Consider the following 17390-nt stretch of genomic DNA (forward strand, 5'->3'; position numbering starts at 1 on the left):
CACATTCTTCGCAATTGTTTTCTGTATTTCTACTATTATTTCTTGTATTTCCTATTACATTTCAAAAACATGATTCCTAAATGCAAATTTATATTTTAGAATAGACTTTTCGAAATATAATAAGTAAAGGAAACAAAAGTAAGAGTGCATGAAACAACATCCCACATTCTGAGTTTATATGCAAAAAATTCACAAATAGCTAGGATTAATACCCATTCGATCAAAATGGATCCATAGTCATATTTATCTACAAATGTTAGGGGAGATGAGTGAGGATATAAGTACTTATTATAGGATCCAATCTGCTCCATACTCCCACCTATTATATATGTATAATAGTTTAATTAAAAATATAATATATATTTATAATTATACTTTTATTAATTATTAATTTAATTACTAAAATATAGTATTGATAGAAAATTGTGCAGGTCCTAAATGGTTCTTTCCGTTGAAGTCCCTTTTCTTTAGTCCCTGGGTTTTCATACTAAATACCAAGCAGATCCTACAACCCATGTGGAATATGTCATCATATTCTTCATCATAAATCTTTTTTGGTATGAAAACTTCTCAGGAATAACGCCCTTATTCTTAATGTGCTTGACTACATTTCTTTTTCACATGCTGCTTTTGAATAAAATGAATTAGATATGTTTTTGAATAAAAAGATTTGGATGAATAAAAAGGAAAAAAAAAAGAAGAGGAAAAAGTGAAAAGATTACTTTAACCTGATGTTTCTAATGTAAGAACAAAAAGAATTGGATCCATGTCCAAGAGAAGCTACCATTTGTTGCTTCAACATATGTTTATTCCTTTTGTAATGTTAAAGGGTATATGAAACGTGAAGGCAAACATCAGTACGGACACAGACTGATTGAAGATAGACAAATGTATCCTGTTATTTTAATAATTCATGTGTATTTTTCTTAAAATTTTATATTTTATATCCTTAATTTTATGTGTTTGAACTCCCTAACTTATTATCATTTGAGAGTAAGCAAACTACAGTCTCTTATTCTAATAAAATCATAAATATTTATTTTAAAATTTTATATTCTACACTTCTTATTTTTTCATACCGAATCATTTTCTCATTTTTATATCTTAGATTTGTTTTTTAAAATAATTTTCTCCCACTATCGGATGTTAGATTTGCCACTGTCGGTACATCTTTTTTTCCAAATTTTGACGTCCAATTAAGTATTAACATATATACCTGACGCCAAACAAACACACATAGTATTTGTATAAATCATTCTATTTCTGTAGGTAACCTACATTAATTACATAGCTACTTAGTGATTGAACAAACTATTCAGGTAACTATTTGTTTCAGTATCAACAAGTGTTCTTTGTATTAAATGAGTAATTTTTATTTTGAGTGAAAAAATTAAGTAGTTAAATTTACATAGAAAAGAGTAAATTTAAAGTATAAATAGTTAAGATTTAAGATCAAAAGTTTAAAAATAATTAAAATTTAAACTTGAGAATTTAAAACTTTAGCACAAAAGAATATTTAATTATAAAAAAAGAAATATCAGTGCAAAAGTAAAATATTTTTTTTAATAATCTGTAAATTTTTAAAATATTAAAAAATGCTAAATAACATCAAAGTAACATGTTACAAAGAGAAAAAAAAACTATAATAAAAAAGTCTATTAAAAACTCAAACTTATAATATAAAAATTATTTTACAATATTTCAACCAAATTTTTGGAGAAACATAATTGTTTTCTCCACGAATAATTAACGCCTAGTACGCAAAGTTTCATTAATAATGAGAAAAGGCTACCAAAATAAATAATTAGATGGGACTTTTTTTCCTTCGAGTTTTTATTTTTTTTAATAAGAGGTATCTTGGATTTCTTATTTGAAACCCAATTAATCTTCTCCCACCATGTTGGTTCATTCTAGAGTAAAGTAGTATTTTAGTTGGGATTTCATGTCAAGCCAAAAATTGAACCCAAATCATAATTAAAAGACTCAAGTGTCCAACCATTAATGTCTAACAATTTTATTACTTTTAGGTTTTTACTGTTAACCTCCAAAAGTAACATTGAATTTATCATAACTAATGGAACTACAGCGGAGGGGTTCAATGTACAATAAAATGGAATAGATTTGTGCTGTTTTGTTAATATAATAAGGTCATGTTTAAATTTAATTTATGTCTATTTCTATTTTGGTAGACATAAAATTAGCCAATTTATTGAATCTGTTTTTTTTTTTCTCTCGTTACTTTGTCATTGAACTGGAAATTGCGAGCATTCATCTTGTTACCAGAATTTAAGTATTGGTTTAAAGTTTAGCACGGGATTTTTTTGTTAAATTAATACTATTATATGTTATAGAATATTAAGTTATATATTTAATATACTCTTTATATCTTGCATGAGCCTGAGGAGTCATCTGATCATATCCATCTGATCATATCCATCTTTCCAGTTCACCAAAAAATATTTGCATCCTATTTATATCTTGCATAAATTCTTGGACCAGATTTTCCTCCCAAGCAAACCAACACCTTCTCCAATTTAATGACCAAACCTATGACCTATACACCCACTGCCCCATGTTACCAAAACATCATCTTTTTTAATTGGAGTTTAATTAGGAATATCCTTTCATATTTTTGTGCCAATGTTTCTCCACCCGCCCAAGTGTCATGCCAAAAGCTAATAGGGTTTCCCACTCCCACTCCCCATATCTCCCTCTCATTAAACCAACAACTCGAGTTCCCTCCCCCCAAAAAAGGCTTTTCAAATCCCTTCTCTAAATAAACATATATTGACCCTTCACACCTCTCTAACCACCTCCACCCTCTCTACACCAAAGTAAATATTTTTGGTGAAAGAAAGCTCACTTCCACTTTGCTAGCAACACCTCATTGAAAGTAAAAATGTCTTTAATGGAAAAATTGATAATTTGTTTCAACTCTTAGAAATCTCGAAATAAATTTTTAACATCAACACAATTGTTGTATCTTGTGTACTAAATGTATAAATTAAGGAGTTAAAAATGATTTTTTTTATGTAATTAATGTTTGTATTATTAATATAAAAATATTGCGTATTTAGTATTTTATTTATTTATTTATTTATATGCGCGTATGAAAGAAAAATATCTCGAAAAGTTCAGTTATATATAAGGACGTCAAAAAGCCTATCAAATACTCTATGATTCCTTAATAATAATAAAAAGCGTAACAATGGCTGTCTGACTGAATACTAAGGCTTTGCTATTTTTAGGTGCACGGCATTCTTGAAAAGTGAAAAAAAAAATCCAGCAAATTTTGTTATTATTTTGAACGTGAATCATTCTACAATGGAATATTTTCTTAATTATTAAAAACTGGTAAATATTAATAATAGTAAAGTATGTATATTTTGTTTATTACTATTTTATAAAATTATTTAAAAATATTGAAAACTTAATTTTGTACAAACTGATCATCCAAAATTCAGTTTGATGGAACTTCGTAAAACAAAAAAGTCCATGTATAGCAAGATGGAAAGAAGACCAATAAAAAGGTAAAACTAACATTAATATTAATTTTAATTTTACAAAATTAATATTTTTTCCGTCTATTTTAGGTTGTTTTATACAAGAAAAACTAATAAATGATAAAAGAGATTGATATTTTATAAAACTAACCTTATTAAATAAATAGACGAAAGAAAATGGTATTAATATTAAATTTAAAAACTAAAATAACATTTATTAGAAATATTTGTGAAAAAAAATTAACGTTACTTAAAAAAAGTCAAATATCATACTTATTTTGAATTTTTTTTAAATATAACACTTAATGGAAGTAGTATTATTTACTAGTTCATTAATAATGTAAAATTCATTATATGTAATTTTTAAATATCGTATGCAATATTATTTTTTGAAATATATTAAAGGAGGACTAAAAGCCTCTTAGGACACAAAGTGTGAGTTGAATAAACTCTTACAGCACCCAGCTAGGGGCAAACTCAAGCACATGATAACTATCCCAATGATCCAACACATGCTTTGCCAAGCCATCCCTTACCTGGTTAGCTTTCCTCATAACATGATTCCAAATCAATTCGCATAGTATCACCCTTTATAGCTAAAAGAGAATTAATATCAAATTTATTTGCCCTAACAATTATCAAAATTATTAAAAAAAAGAGTAAAACAATGGGATTTATGTTTTAGATTGCAATTTGCAGTATATACTCACTCTTATAAATCAATTAATTGAAAATGTTAACATTAATAATGCTCTACTATTATGCGGCAGAAAATGTTGTTTACTGATTCTCCAACAGTGCAGCTGCTATCCACAAATGTTTTTTAAATAATAAAATAGTTGAAGTTGAATTCTACTAATAAAGTCACTCGTGGCATCCATAATACTATGAAAATTTCAATGCCCTACTTCCTGAATAGAACCTGTGTGTGAGTCTATCACCATTTTGTTATTTTATCTAAATTTAAGTGATGTTTTCTCTGGAATTATATATAACCCTAAAAAAACTTAAATAATATAAATAAATTTAATTAAATTTATCCTATTTAATACTATGATTCCTAATATAATTTTTCAAAAATAGTCTTATAATCTTATATTTGGAACTTAAATAATATAAGTAAATCTAATTAATTTTATCTTATTTAATGTTATTATTTTTAAAATATTTTTCATTTAATTTTAATTTTATTTTCAATAATTTCTTTTTATTTATGATATCAAATTTTAATGAATAATATTTTAAAAATAACCTTATTTTTTTAATTAATATTATTAAAATTAAATAATATAAACTAATTTTCTTAATTAATATAAATTTAATTATTTTTATTTATATATCGGTATCAAATATGCACACAGATTTCGTTTATATAAATGCAAAATTGATTCTCCCATGTCCAAGCAACCAAAAATTATCGCTCTCATTCATCATGTATATAGAAAGTTGTGCACCATTCAACCGCTGCCGTTGAAAATCACACCTGTTCAACGTTGCACAATACAAATAGAACCTAACTCATTCTTAATTTAAAGAAAAAAATTTAAGAAAGGAGGACAATAAAGAAAATTTTTAATTTAAAAAGAAATTTTTAATCGTTTTAAAGAAAATTATTTACTTTAATTTCATTAAATAATAAAAAAAATAATTATTTATTGAAATGAAGTATAAGGGAAACTCTATGCTTCAAATAATATATGTGGAACAATGAATAAAATCTGGATTTGTAATTCAAATTTTATGTATGAAACATATTCCCTTATTCGTAATTAAGGTTGGAAAAATGTTTACTTTGAATACATTATCTGTATAGAGGTTTTGTTGAGTTAATTATTCAAAAAATATTTTTTTTACAGAAAATATAATTTTTTTTAGATATACCTTTTTAAGTAATTAATATAAAAATAAATAATTTAATAATTTATTATTAGATTATACTAATATAAAACAAATTTATACTTTCAGTATATTTTAATTATTTTTAAAAATATATACATATATCAAGAAAAGATAAAACCCTATCCAACGGTGAATCAAACTGTATAAAATTATTTTAATATAATAAGTAATCTCAAATTCAAGTCATAATTATATTTATTTTATTTTATTGTCACAGTCATTTCATTTTAACTTGAACAAAATTGTCTCGGTGAAAGATCCCTATAATTTAAAAGAGAAAAAAAAATCTAATTATTGGAGATATTAAGATTTGGATAAGTAAATACTTATTCATGCTTATTATAATTATAATCTTAAATTATTTTTATATAGATCAAGAAAAAAACAATAAATTAATAAAAGACAATAATAATTTTATAAAATTAATTTTATTATAATTAATTATTTTAGTTATATAATTAATATTATAAAAAATATAAATAAAAATAATTAAATATTTTTTATACGAAACAGAAAAAATATTACTACATATTCGTGAACAGTGAAAGCAACATACTCCATCCAGCTCACACCTTTGAAAGGTCATCTTGGTTTTCTTTTGGTCTTTGTTCTCCAACTCTCTCTCTCTTCCCACACGCGGCTATGTGAAACTGTGAAATTGTGATTGATTATCTTTCACTTTCACACCACCTTCTTCTTCTTCTTAAGGGTTCCCATTCAATTTATATTTCTTTCACTTCATGGAAACGTAAAACTCTTCTCTCTCTTCATCTTTCTCTGTTCCTCACAATTCACTACCCCCTACAAATATATTCAAGGTCCCATTTTTCTCATCTGGGTCATCAACTTAATCATCTCTCTCTTGTTCTCTATCCAATTAATTGCTTTTCCCTCTGAGTTTCTCTCCACCTTGTTGTTGTTGCAACTTGATTTCATGGTTGCAAAATGAAGTGTTTCTTCTTTAAGGAGAAGAGCAAATCCGCCCCGGAACTGCACAAGAAGAAAACCCCCGCCGTGAACCGCGCCGCAAACTCCACCGGCTCAGTGTCTTCACCGAAGAGCGTGAAGGACTTGTACAGAGAGAAAGAGCACAGCTTCAGAGTTTTCACTTTGCAGGAGCTGAGAGATGCCACCAACGGTTTCAATAGGATGCTCAAGCTTGGAGAAGGGGGTTTCGGGAGTGTGTATAAAGGATCCATTGCGCAACTTGATGGCCAAGGTGATCCAATTCCAGTTGCTATCAAAAGGCTCAACACTCGTGGCTTCCAGGTATATACTCCGTCCGTCCCTATTTATAATAAGACAGACATACCCAACAAATTTTTTTGTCCCTGTTATAAGACTTCATTTTATTTCTCTTCTATTAATTTTTTTTTTTTTACTGAAACTTCATAAATTGTCTTTTTTTCCGTCTTATGATGATTGAAGAAGATGAGTAGGTTGTCAATAAAGTTAAGGATAAATTTGAAAAAATATTACTCTTGGAAAGTTAAAGATTGGAGTATAATTATTGACAAATTTAATTTTAAAAACTAAATTAATTAACTTTCTTAATAAACGTAAATTAATCAACTGTGTCTTATTAGTAGGGACGGAGGTAATATATGATATACTTGTTTTGCTTCTTTTTTTTCCCTCTTCAATTTCTCTTCTTTTTTGCGGTTAAATAAACGTAAATTAATCATTGGGAGTTGTTTGATGAAAATTTCCTGCTCCTATGATCGTTACTGTTGCTTTTGGACCATTGTGAAGCTTATTTTATTGATCGCGGGTAAATAGTATTCATTGTTTGTTTGTCTTCCAGTACTTTGATCTCGTGAAGGAAACATTTCATGCTTTGGGATCCATAATTGATAGTTACTTAAGTGGCTAATTTACAGTTCTGTTCAATGGGCATGAGAAATGTCGGAAGTTATTCACTATTACATTTCTGCGTATGATTTAAATGATCCAGAAGCACATCAAATTCTTGGCATTGTTATTTTTGTTTGTCACTGAATTGTCAAAATATACCTGCAATCTTATGGTTGTTCTCTTTTGTTGTAAAGGGTCATAAAGAATGGCTTGCTGAGGTTCAATTTCTCGGCATTGTTAATCACCCAAATTTGGTTAAACTTTTGGGATACTGCTCTGTGGATGGAGAAAGAGGAATCCAACGGCTGTTAGTGTATGAGTTCATGCCCAACAGGAGCTTGGAGGATCACCTTTTCAACAAAAAATTGCCAACCCTGCCTTGGAAAACAAGATTGGAGATCATGCTTGGTGCTGCACAAGGATTAGCTTATCTACATGAGGGACTGGAAATTCAGGTACCTCATAGGTTCATACTTTCCAGAAGTTGAAACGAAATTGTTGCCGTATATACATATACATACATACATATATATATATATATATATATATATATATATATATATATATATCATTAATTAGCTTTAGTGCATGTCATTTTTTATTTAGCATTTTCCTATGTTAACTTCAATTGTGTATTTGAAATTTGAATACCAATTTTGGTTGGTAATCCTTTTCATTTTTATGTTGGGAAGGTGATCTACCGAGATTTCAAATCTTCAAACGTTCTATTAGATGCGGATTTCCACCCAAAGCTCTCAGATTTCGGTCTAGCTAGAGAAGGACCTCAGGGTGATCAGACTCATGTATCTACTGCGGTAAGTTCATGCCACATACATATTCTCAATTGCTACTTAATGTCTCTTTCATATTTTTAAGCACCTAATCATAGGGACTTCACATGCATACATTACTATAATGCACCACTCCTAAAGCCACTTTCATGATTTAACCATGGCCAATCCCTTTAGTTGTGAATTTAGCAACATTGCTATGATCCCATCCAAGGTTTTAAATTGTGGCCGTGGTCAGAGTTTCGTCGCGTTTTTTGATTTTGCGAGAAATTGTGGACAAATACAGCCCATGCGACCACAATTGTGGCCTGAGACACCCCCATAAACCTTTATATTGTAGTCAAAATTGTGGTCACACACCGTTCTTTTAAGACATTGTCCAATCTGTTCATTACAACAATTATAGAAGTTATGAAATCATGAGTTTATTTACACCAATTATTTATTCTTCTATTTTTGTATTCCAATTGTTACCAGGTAGTTGGAACACAGGGTTATGCTGCACCAGAGTACATTGAAACGGGCCACCTGAAAGTTCAGAGTGACATGTGGAGTTTTGGTGTAGTACTATATGAGATCCTCACAGGAAGGAGGTCATTGGAAAGAAACCGTCCCACAGCAGAACAAAAGCTTCTAGATTGGGTCAAACAATACCCTGCTGACACCAGCCGATTCGTCATCATAATGGACCCTCGTCTCAGAAACCAGTATTCTCTTCCTGCAGCTCGCAAAATAGCCAAGTTGGCTGATAGCTGCTTGAAGAAGAATCCAGAAGATAGACCCTCCATGAGTCAGATAGTGGAATCCTTGAATCAAGCATTGCAATATTCAGACACTTCTCTAGACATTGCTGAATCCTCCTCCTCCTCCTCATCTCGGTCTAAATTGGTCCGAAAAAAGTAAATATTGAGTTCTTATTTTTGAAGGACTTTTGGGAAATTTAGCAGTTTAAGGCATAAGTTGATGAGATCATCTATGTATTCCATTGAGGTAGTTTTCTGGTCAATCTTGGAAGTCAGTTTTGAGGATTTTACTTGTTTGTTTGGCCTAGTTCAAACAAAACCAAGTCATTTATTTTGTCAACTGTTGGCTTTTAATACAGTTTAGATGTCATTGTAGAAAATTATTCTTTACTTCTAAGTTAAATTATTCAACTATTGGCCATTCCCATAAGGAAGAGCAGGACTAACTGAAATTGATTTTTTTTTTTTTGTTACCCAAGTTAAATTAGAAAAGAAAATATTTGAATAGGTGATATATTTATAATTAATAATAAATAGAAAATGTTTTGTAAGATCAAATTACAATATTTTAAAGGAAGATGAAGAAAATTTCTCTCATCTTTATGTCCCTTTCAAATTTCTCGCAAAAACTAAGAAAACTACTACTATACAATACAACACACGGTATACAGTTGAAAAGTCTATTCCATTTGGATATGACAGCACCTTATAACAATAGGTGTAACTGGGGTTGGCATGCTGCGTGAGGATTTTCATTGTCTAACTATACCCTTTTAACTTTTTCATTAGAAAAAAATTAGAGCCTTAATCAATGAAGTTATGTCCTAATCAATTACAATATTATTATTGGGGAGCCGTGGACGTTAATGGAATAAATTATTCGCTTCTTAAAGAAAAAAAAAGTACTACATATAATAGTAAATTAAATTGTGTTGAAGGGGCATACCGACTTTGACTTGAATGATTAAAATATTGGATTATCTATATGGTTGTCTAGTTCGTAGAAAAATTGTTGGGGAATTAGTTAACAAATTCGTTTTTGAAACATATTATTGGGCAAGTTTACAAACTGGTGTTTCCTATTAAGGATTAATTTGATTTTTAGACAAAAAGTTATTGGAATCAAACATGTGGTTCGTTTTGATTTGATTTAAATATAAAATTAAATTTAAACTAAACCAAATTAATCTTTTATAATTTGATTTAATTTAATCTTGCAATTTTTATTTTTTAATCTTTTATCGTAATTTAAATATATCAACTAAACTTACATAATTATTATATATGCAATATTATTTTAAAAATAAATTCTATTTTTATTAAATTTTGTTTAACATATTTTAGTTTAAAAAAATATTATTTTTACTTTTATTTAGCATTAATATAAAAAGTTATTATCAACTCTTTTTGTAACATAATAATAATTTGTGCATTACTTGATATTTAACAATATTAATACATTCTTTTTTAACATATGTGTTAACTTCTTGACAAGTATATCAATTTGTAAAAGTAATATTAAAAAGATAAGTTCAAGTGTCGAGTCTAGAGAGACTTTGACTATAATCAGAGTTTGTATATTTCTAATTTTAAGCGAATAATAAACTAAAATTGATATTTGTTAAGCAGCAATGCATAAATATAAATTCAAAGTAATTTAAAATACGAAGCAAGGCATGTGCAAGAAAGAGAACACAAACACTAGGAGAGGTGGGTTGTCAGTAGATGTAGAATTATGAAACATGTTGGGGGCTCAGCCTATCGAAGTTAGTTACTCTTGACGCAACATTAATTTTTTTTTGTCATTTAACATTATGTTGAATATTACCTTCATCCACTAACCTACTCTAATCATGATTCGTCATGTGAAATTGTTTAAATTACTTAATTTCACTCATAATCTCATAAGAGCTACGTCAAATAATTTGCTTTAAGAATAAAGATGCATAATTCAGGCTAAATAATATTATTTTATCTCTAGATATGGATTACTTAGATGATTTTTTCAAGTTCTTAGGATGTAAACATATTTCAATGAATAAACCTTATAACATTACATGTGCATGGATGATCAAGGCACAAACATGACAATAAACTCAGAAAAGAAACAATAATATCAAAATAATATTAAATAAATAGTGAGAATCATTACATTAAGAGTATTTGGTTGTTAAGCTCCCAATAATGGGTGGTTTAACCTTTTATTGTCATGAGAGGCTTACAAATACAAAAGGAGGCAAGAGAAATGGAAGAAAGTGGAAGAAAATGGGAGGAATGATGCTCCAAATGAGTGAGATCTTCTTCCCTTCGTGCCTTAGCTTTGTTTTTAGGTGATAAAAACAAAATAGCCCAGTGATCCCCTCTTTTTATCTTCAAAATGATGCACAAACATATTTTTTGATATTGATTATGCACTAAGCCTGCATGCGCGCACTAAGCGCACATGCAAAGTTTAATTGGCTTAAGTGACCACGCGCTAAGCCACCAGATGCGCGCTTGCACGTGACATTTGGTTTTCAAGTTGACTTCTCACGCTGAGTATAACTCCTCGTGCTGAGTAGGGCATTTGCGCTTAGCGTACTGCTCTAGTTCTTCAACCATCTTACATGCCTCCTACTATGCCACTTTCTACAAAAAAAAAAATATCCAAAACACGGTAAATTAACTAACTTTAGCATCTATGGGATAAAAACTTAGAAGAAACTAAATTTCTAACTTTTTAACTCAAAAGAAGCATTAAAAGAGAGGAAAGTAGATAATTGCTATGTAATTTAAATATACAAATTATGAATGCATAACAATTATCAATATGAAAGTAAAATATACATTATAAAGCAAAGAAAAACTAATAGATTATTTAATATTTCATTAATTATCATGATAAAAATCAATATAATTATAATATGTGATCTATTCAGTTTGATTAGATTTTTTATAATAAGATCTGAAAATCAAATCTAACTTAAAAAAACATGTCATTTTTTAGATTTTTTATTTTTGCAATTTTTGGATTTTTGCATCAGTTTGGTGGTTTACAAACGGTTGGTTTGATTTTGAAGACCCCTTACAAACTATCCTCTCTCTCTCTCTCTTTGGTGTGAAGAGGAAAGGAAATGAAGGTTTTTTTTTCAAAAAAGAGAAAAAAAATAAGTTATTTTTTATTTTTTGATTAAATAAAAAAATTTATTCACATTTTATTTTTCTAAATTCTTATTTCATATCCAAATAATATATATGTTACAATACCCTGATGCCAACGTCATTCAAAAGGAAGCATTCTTGTCATCCACACTACTATAGTGTAATGTGAATGTGAGACTTGAATTGAAATAGACCGATGGGAAGATCACAGTCACAGATAAGAAACATTAATGCGCACTTGAACTGTAAGGTGGTGGACCTTGCCTCTCCTACACTTTTCCCATTTTCTTAGCTGGGGTAGGCACTCGTGTGCGTGGATACAATGTCATAATTTCAAATTAAATTGAAGGGAAACTTTTGAATTGGTTTTACTATCACCTTGGTTTAAATTTTAACATTGTAAATTCGATGATAGCAATTCGGATGTTGGATCCAAATATATAAAAAATTGACTTCATCGGACCAACCCAAAGTTATACTATTTAAAAAAAATGTTGTATAAGTTATAATTTTGACTTTTAAAATTATTTATCAATTTTCTTTTCTTTTATTATTATTTTTTGTTTCTTATTTGTTCTATTTTTTTTAATTTATCTATAGACTCAATTACCCAACTCAATCTAACTCTAATATAACCAAGTTGATTCGGTTTGAACTATGATTTCTTTTTTTGGAAAAATTGATCTAACCCGAACTCCCAATCAAATTAATACAGTATTAATCAACTTTAATCTAAATATCCCGTAGATCTGACCCTCGTCACTAGTTTTGAGTTTTGACGATTGCCCACATGAAATTAATAGTGCATCACAGTTACCACAAGATGCAAAAAATGAATATTTAAGATCTCACGTGTACGGGAAGATCAGGTAATGAAATAAAGCGTTTTGTCTTTGTGATTACCATAAATTAATAAATTATACTAAATCAGTAAACCTCTTGACTTGACTTTAATTAGTAATATTGTAAAAAAAATACTTTAATTAGTATTATGATATTTAACCCTTTCTTCTCCCAAAATTAGCCTCTCCTTACCATTAAGGCACAATATCCATCCTATTTTATTATAGTTTAATACTTTATATAGCTCTTGACTCCCTATCGAATTATACCATAATGGAAATTACTCGTAGGAGGAATATAAAAAGGGTGTTGCTAGGTGCACTTAGCGTTATTACTGGTGTACCCAACATCACTTAAAAATGCCAAAAATATCCCTTCAATGTTTCATTGTGCGGATCAAGTTGATCCGTGGAAAGACTCCTGCGGATCAACTTGATCCGTGAGACATAGGTGGATCAAACACGGATCAACTTGATCCGCAAGCATTACACGGATCAACTTGATCCGTGAGTTTTCCACGGATCAACTTGATCTGCAAGTATTATACGGATCAACTTGATTCGTAGGAGACTGAGTTTTTTTAAAAAAGTTTAACTTTATTAAAACTTAATTTTAAATGACATTTGTAATATTAGTTTAACATTTTTAATTTACTTACTTCCATTCATAATATGTCGATGAATTTCGAATGAATTTGGTATAAATTTTGGATCAAGTAATTTAAACATAATTGACAAAATAACCCTAATATTATAAACTAATATTATTAATCAAAATAACTTAAAATATACAAAATGTTAAGTCAAATACATCGTCAAAAACTAATGATATCTAAAGGGTGAATAAACTATTGTTGATCCGTGCGGCGCCTACGTCGAGACCTCACGTCTTCTGTGACACCCTTGGCAATCCTGAGACATTTTTGGATGACCTCTTCATGTGTGGATGTGCCTGGCGCATTTAGATGCTGCTCCAACGCCTCCACGATCACATGACAAGCCTCTTGTTAAATAGAAAACAAACGAATTGTACAAATTAGTATTAAAATAATTGAAGTAAATGACATACATCTAACCAAATAGTAACACTTACCACTGCATGTCCAGGCTCGTTCGCATCAGGATCCGCATGTGTCGATGCCAGTGCTACCTCATGAGGGATATGACTGGGCTGCGTCGCATATGCATCTCGAGGAGGAACCGTCTGTGGCACAGTCATGAATGGATATGATATGACGAAGAACCAGTCCATGTAGTCAGGCACACACTAACCTGACACAACACATAGATCACCTGCTGCCGCCAGATGGTCTGAGTAGTGCGTCCAAGTATCATCCACGTCATCATATGACACCTATGAATGGACAGGTTGTGTAGGAATGCACTGGACGTAACCGAACTGACGCATAACCCTCTCTGGTCTGTATCTGACAACAACAGGCCCCCAAGGGAGCTGTCCCGAGAAGCACGAAATTGGATGAAAGTCCTGCACAGGTCGGTGCTTCGCATATGACATCCAGCAAACATTTGGGATCCTCAGACGATCCAGGCGCTGCCTGTACGTCGCTGTAGATACCTTCTTCACAGTCTTCTTCGTCGCAATGCATCGACACGCACATGGTGACACCTCATCATAGTCCGGATCAGCATTGCACTCTGCAACTGACGAAAAGTGCTCGTATATCTAACACTACAGGGTTTACACGAAAATCATACACGTTAATTAAATATACACTCATTAAAACATTGTTGTAAATAAATTATGAAATACATGTTAATTACCTGTAACAAGGTGATGTAACCAACAAGCTGTTGGCTGGTGCTGAGGCTGGCATCATTAAGTTGATCGTACATATGGACGAGGCCAGCAGCTCCCCATGCATACCTCCCAACAAGAGTGAGGTCATGGAACGCCTGTAAGTGTGAGACCCAAAAGATATAGAAGATAAGCGCGAGCGACAACTGTCCAGTGCTGCGTCTGACATCTGCGCTGGTATATGTTTTGCAGCAACTGCAGGCGTACATATGGTACACCATATTGGCCTCTCTCGGCCAAGACCACCTCTGCTAAGACCATCAGTAACTCAACCAACAACACCACCACCTCGTCGGTGCGCAGAGGCTGGAAGTCATGGAATGCGCCAATGATAGGCAAATGGAGAAGAGACACGATGTCGTCCAGCGTGATCGACACCTTCCCCACAGGAAGATGGAAACTAGAAGTCTCCTGGTGTCACCTCTCCACAAAGGAGGATATAAGTCCTCGATCACCGGTGTCTATCGAACACGCGATCAAAGGATTTAATCTTGTCCCAATAACCATGTCCTCAATTACAGGAACAGGCCTGCCCAATTTATGCACCTTCCTCCCATGGGAGCATAACTTCAACTCAGAACGTTTCTGAATTGAAGTACAAAGGAACACACAATTTGTTCAAATAACTTCAATCAGTAACCAAAAACTAAAAAAAAATAAAAGTTAACTAACTTTAATCTTATAAATACCTGTCCAGACCATATACTGCCCGCAACATGGTCAGCATACTCTGTAAGCACTGATGGGTCCTTGGGTCCACCAGGAAATCCCACAGACTCGTCCCCGTCAGTCTCTGCACCGGTATCCTGTGCGTCAGTCTCTGCACCGGTGTCTTGTGCGGCAGCATCTACCATGGGCTCATTGATGAGGACACAACTAAGGGCAAGGACCATGAAGCACTTGAAGGGCCCATGACCAGAGGCAGACTTAAACAGGCCCAACACAGTGATGAGGACACAACTAAGGGCAAGGACCATGAAGCACTTGAAGGACCCATGACCAGAGGCAGACTTAAACAGGCCCAACACGTCATAGAGACAAGGCTGGTCATTTGTATAGCTGCCATTGATGATGATTGAAGGCCCAAGTGGAGAAAGATGAAGGCCCAGAGGCAGAGGCACTACCAAGACTATTAATTGTTGCTGAAGGCCCAAACTAATTTGAAGGTCCAAGTTAAATATGTTTTTTAGTTATAATTTTTATTTATTGTAATTTTGGCCCAAACTGTTTAGAAGGCTCATGTCTATTTTTATCTTTTTGTTCAGATACACTATAAGTATTGGTTTTTGTTTTCAATAAAGGAACTTTTGGCATTTTCATAAAATTTGGTGAGAGCTTCTCTCTGGATTCCTTGTTGAACAAATTTCAGACTTATCAAGGTAATCCTTGTGGCGTCTACCCTGACTTATCTTCCTTCACTGGAAGTGGCGTCATCCAAATCTCCGTAGCCTGTATCAAGCGATATGTTCCTAGTCAGGATCACATCACTCATCCCCAACTACAACAGCCTCTGCCTCTAGTACCGCAGGCGAGTCCGCAGGTACCACAGAAACATCATCGTCAAGAATGACTGGTACCCGTCGCCTGCGTGCTGATGCGGTCGGCCTTTGGCGCTGGGGAGCACCATCAGTATCATCACCATCCCCTCCTCTCCCCAGACCTATGGCACCAACCCTACCTAATGCACGGCCTAATCCTATAGTCTTAACCATGATTTGCAAATTTAGAAATTTAGAAATTTAGAAATTTTATTTATGTGTAGATTTTTATCTATTTTTAACATATTTTAATTGGATTGCCCTTGTATTACATTTGTTATGCTAAGATGCTTTCATGCTATATCATGTTTTTTTAAAGTTAATTGTCTAATACAATGTTGATCAAAGTTGCTCTCTTTTATAGCTAGTTCCAATATTTGGTTTAGTTTTTATCCACCTTGATCAAAATTGTCTAATACAATGTTGATCAAAGTTAATTGTCTAAGACCATTAAAGCAAACATTCAATATTTGATTTAGTTTCTATCCACCTTGATCAAAATTGTCTAATACAATGTTGATCAAAGTTAATTGTCTAAGACCATTGAAGCAAACATTCAATATTTGATTTAGTTTCTATACACCTTTGGCAGTTGGTTATTGTGTCAATATCTTAAATAGTTGCAAATTATAGCAAACATTATTGACTGACTTTGGTTATAGGATATTCTCTTATCAACTTAGAGTTGTATGCTTTATTTGGTTTCTAGGGAGTAATATATCACATGTGTTGAAAAACCATTTCCTATAAACTCCATAATATCAATCTCAATATTTGGTTTAGTTTCTATACACCTTTGAATATGTGAGTTCAATTCAGTTTGATTATTGTCAATAACCCTATATTTAGCATGTGGTTTAGTGTTGGAACTTTCACTCAACATTTTGATGGTGGAAAGGCTCAAACACAAGTGAGTGAAGTAGTTATGTGTTGTTTGTTAGGTTTCCTAAACTCATATCTAGCTAACTAAATAGCTCCTCAAGATCCAAGAAAGAAGAGTCAAAGACAAACATGGCAATTTTCAAAAAATATTCATCAGAGCAACTTTGATAACATACAAACAAAGATGGCAAGTGGTGTTTATTGCCTTAAAATCTTTAAATTTAAGCTTGCTCCGCATGAAGCACGCAAATCAAGTTGATCTGTGTACACCAAAATCAAATGCGGGTCATCATTTGCGGTTCATCAGAGCATGCAGATCAACCTAAATACCCTAGCAGATCAACCTATCTACAGCGGGGCAGAAGTACCAAAAAGGGAAAT

At 31.7% G+C, this 17390-nt stretch overlaps 2 protein-coding genes across 2 annotated transcripts; one reads left to right on the top strand and one right to left on the bottom strand.

Moving 5' to 3' along the window:
- Positions 1–6007: 6007 nt before the first annotated feature.
- LOC114412239 (probable serine/threonine-protein kinase PBL19) lies at positions 6008–9224 on the top strand. Its single transcript, XM_028376054.1, has 4 exons — positions 6008–6671; positions 7451–7711; positions 7949–8071; positions 8525–9224. Exons 1-4 carry the CDS (start codon positions 6348–6350, stop codon positions 8948–8950), a joined length of 1134 nt encoding a protein of 377 aa, XP_028231855.1. The 5' UTR covers positions 6008–6347; the 3' UTR covers positions 8951–9224.
- Positions 9225–14127: 4903 nt separating this feature from the next.
- Positions 14128–15443, bottom strand: LOC114411080 (protein MAIN-LIKE 2-like). The gene is made up of 5 exons (XM_028374845.1): positions 15279–15443; positions 15094–15174; positions 14797–15000; positions 14556–14687; positions 14128–14457 (listed from the first exon to the last, which is right to left on the bottom strand). The coding sequence occupies exons 1-5, from the start codon at positions 15441–15443 to the stop codon at positions 14128–14130; spliced, it is 912 nt and encodes a 303-aa protein (XP_028230646.1).
- Positions 15444–17390: the final 1947 nt, after the last annotated feature.

This window comes from Glycine soja, chromosome 5 (genome assembly GCF_004193775.1).
Source record: "Glycine soja cultivar W05 chromosome 5, ASM419377v2, whole genome shotgun sequence".
Lineage (NCBI taxonomy): Eukaryota > Viridiplantae > Streptophyta > Magnoliopsida > Fabales > Fabaceae > Glycine > Glycine soja.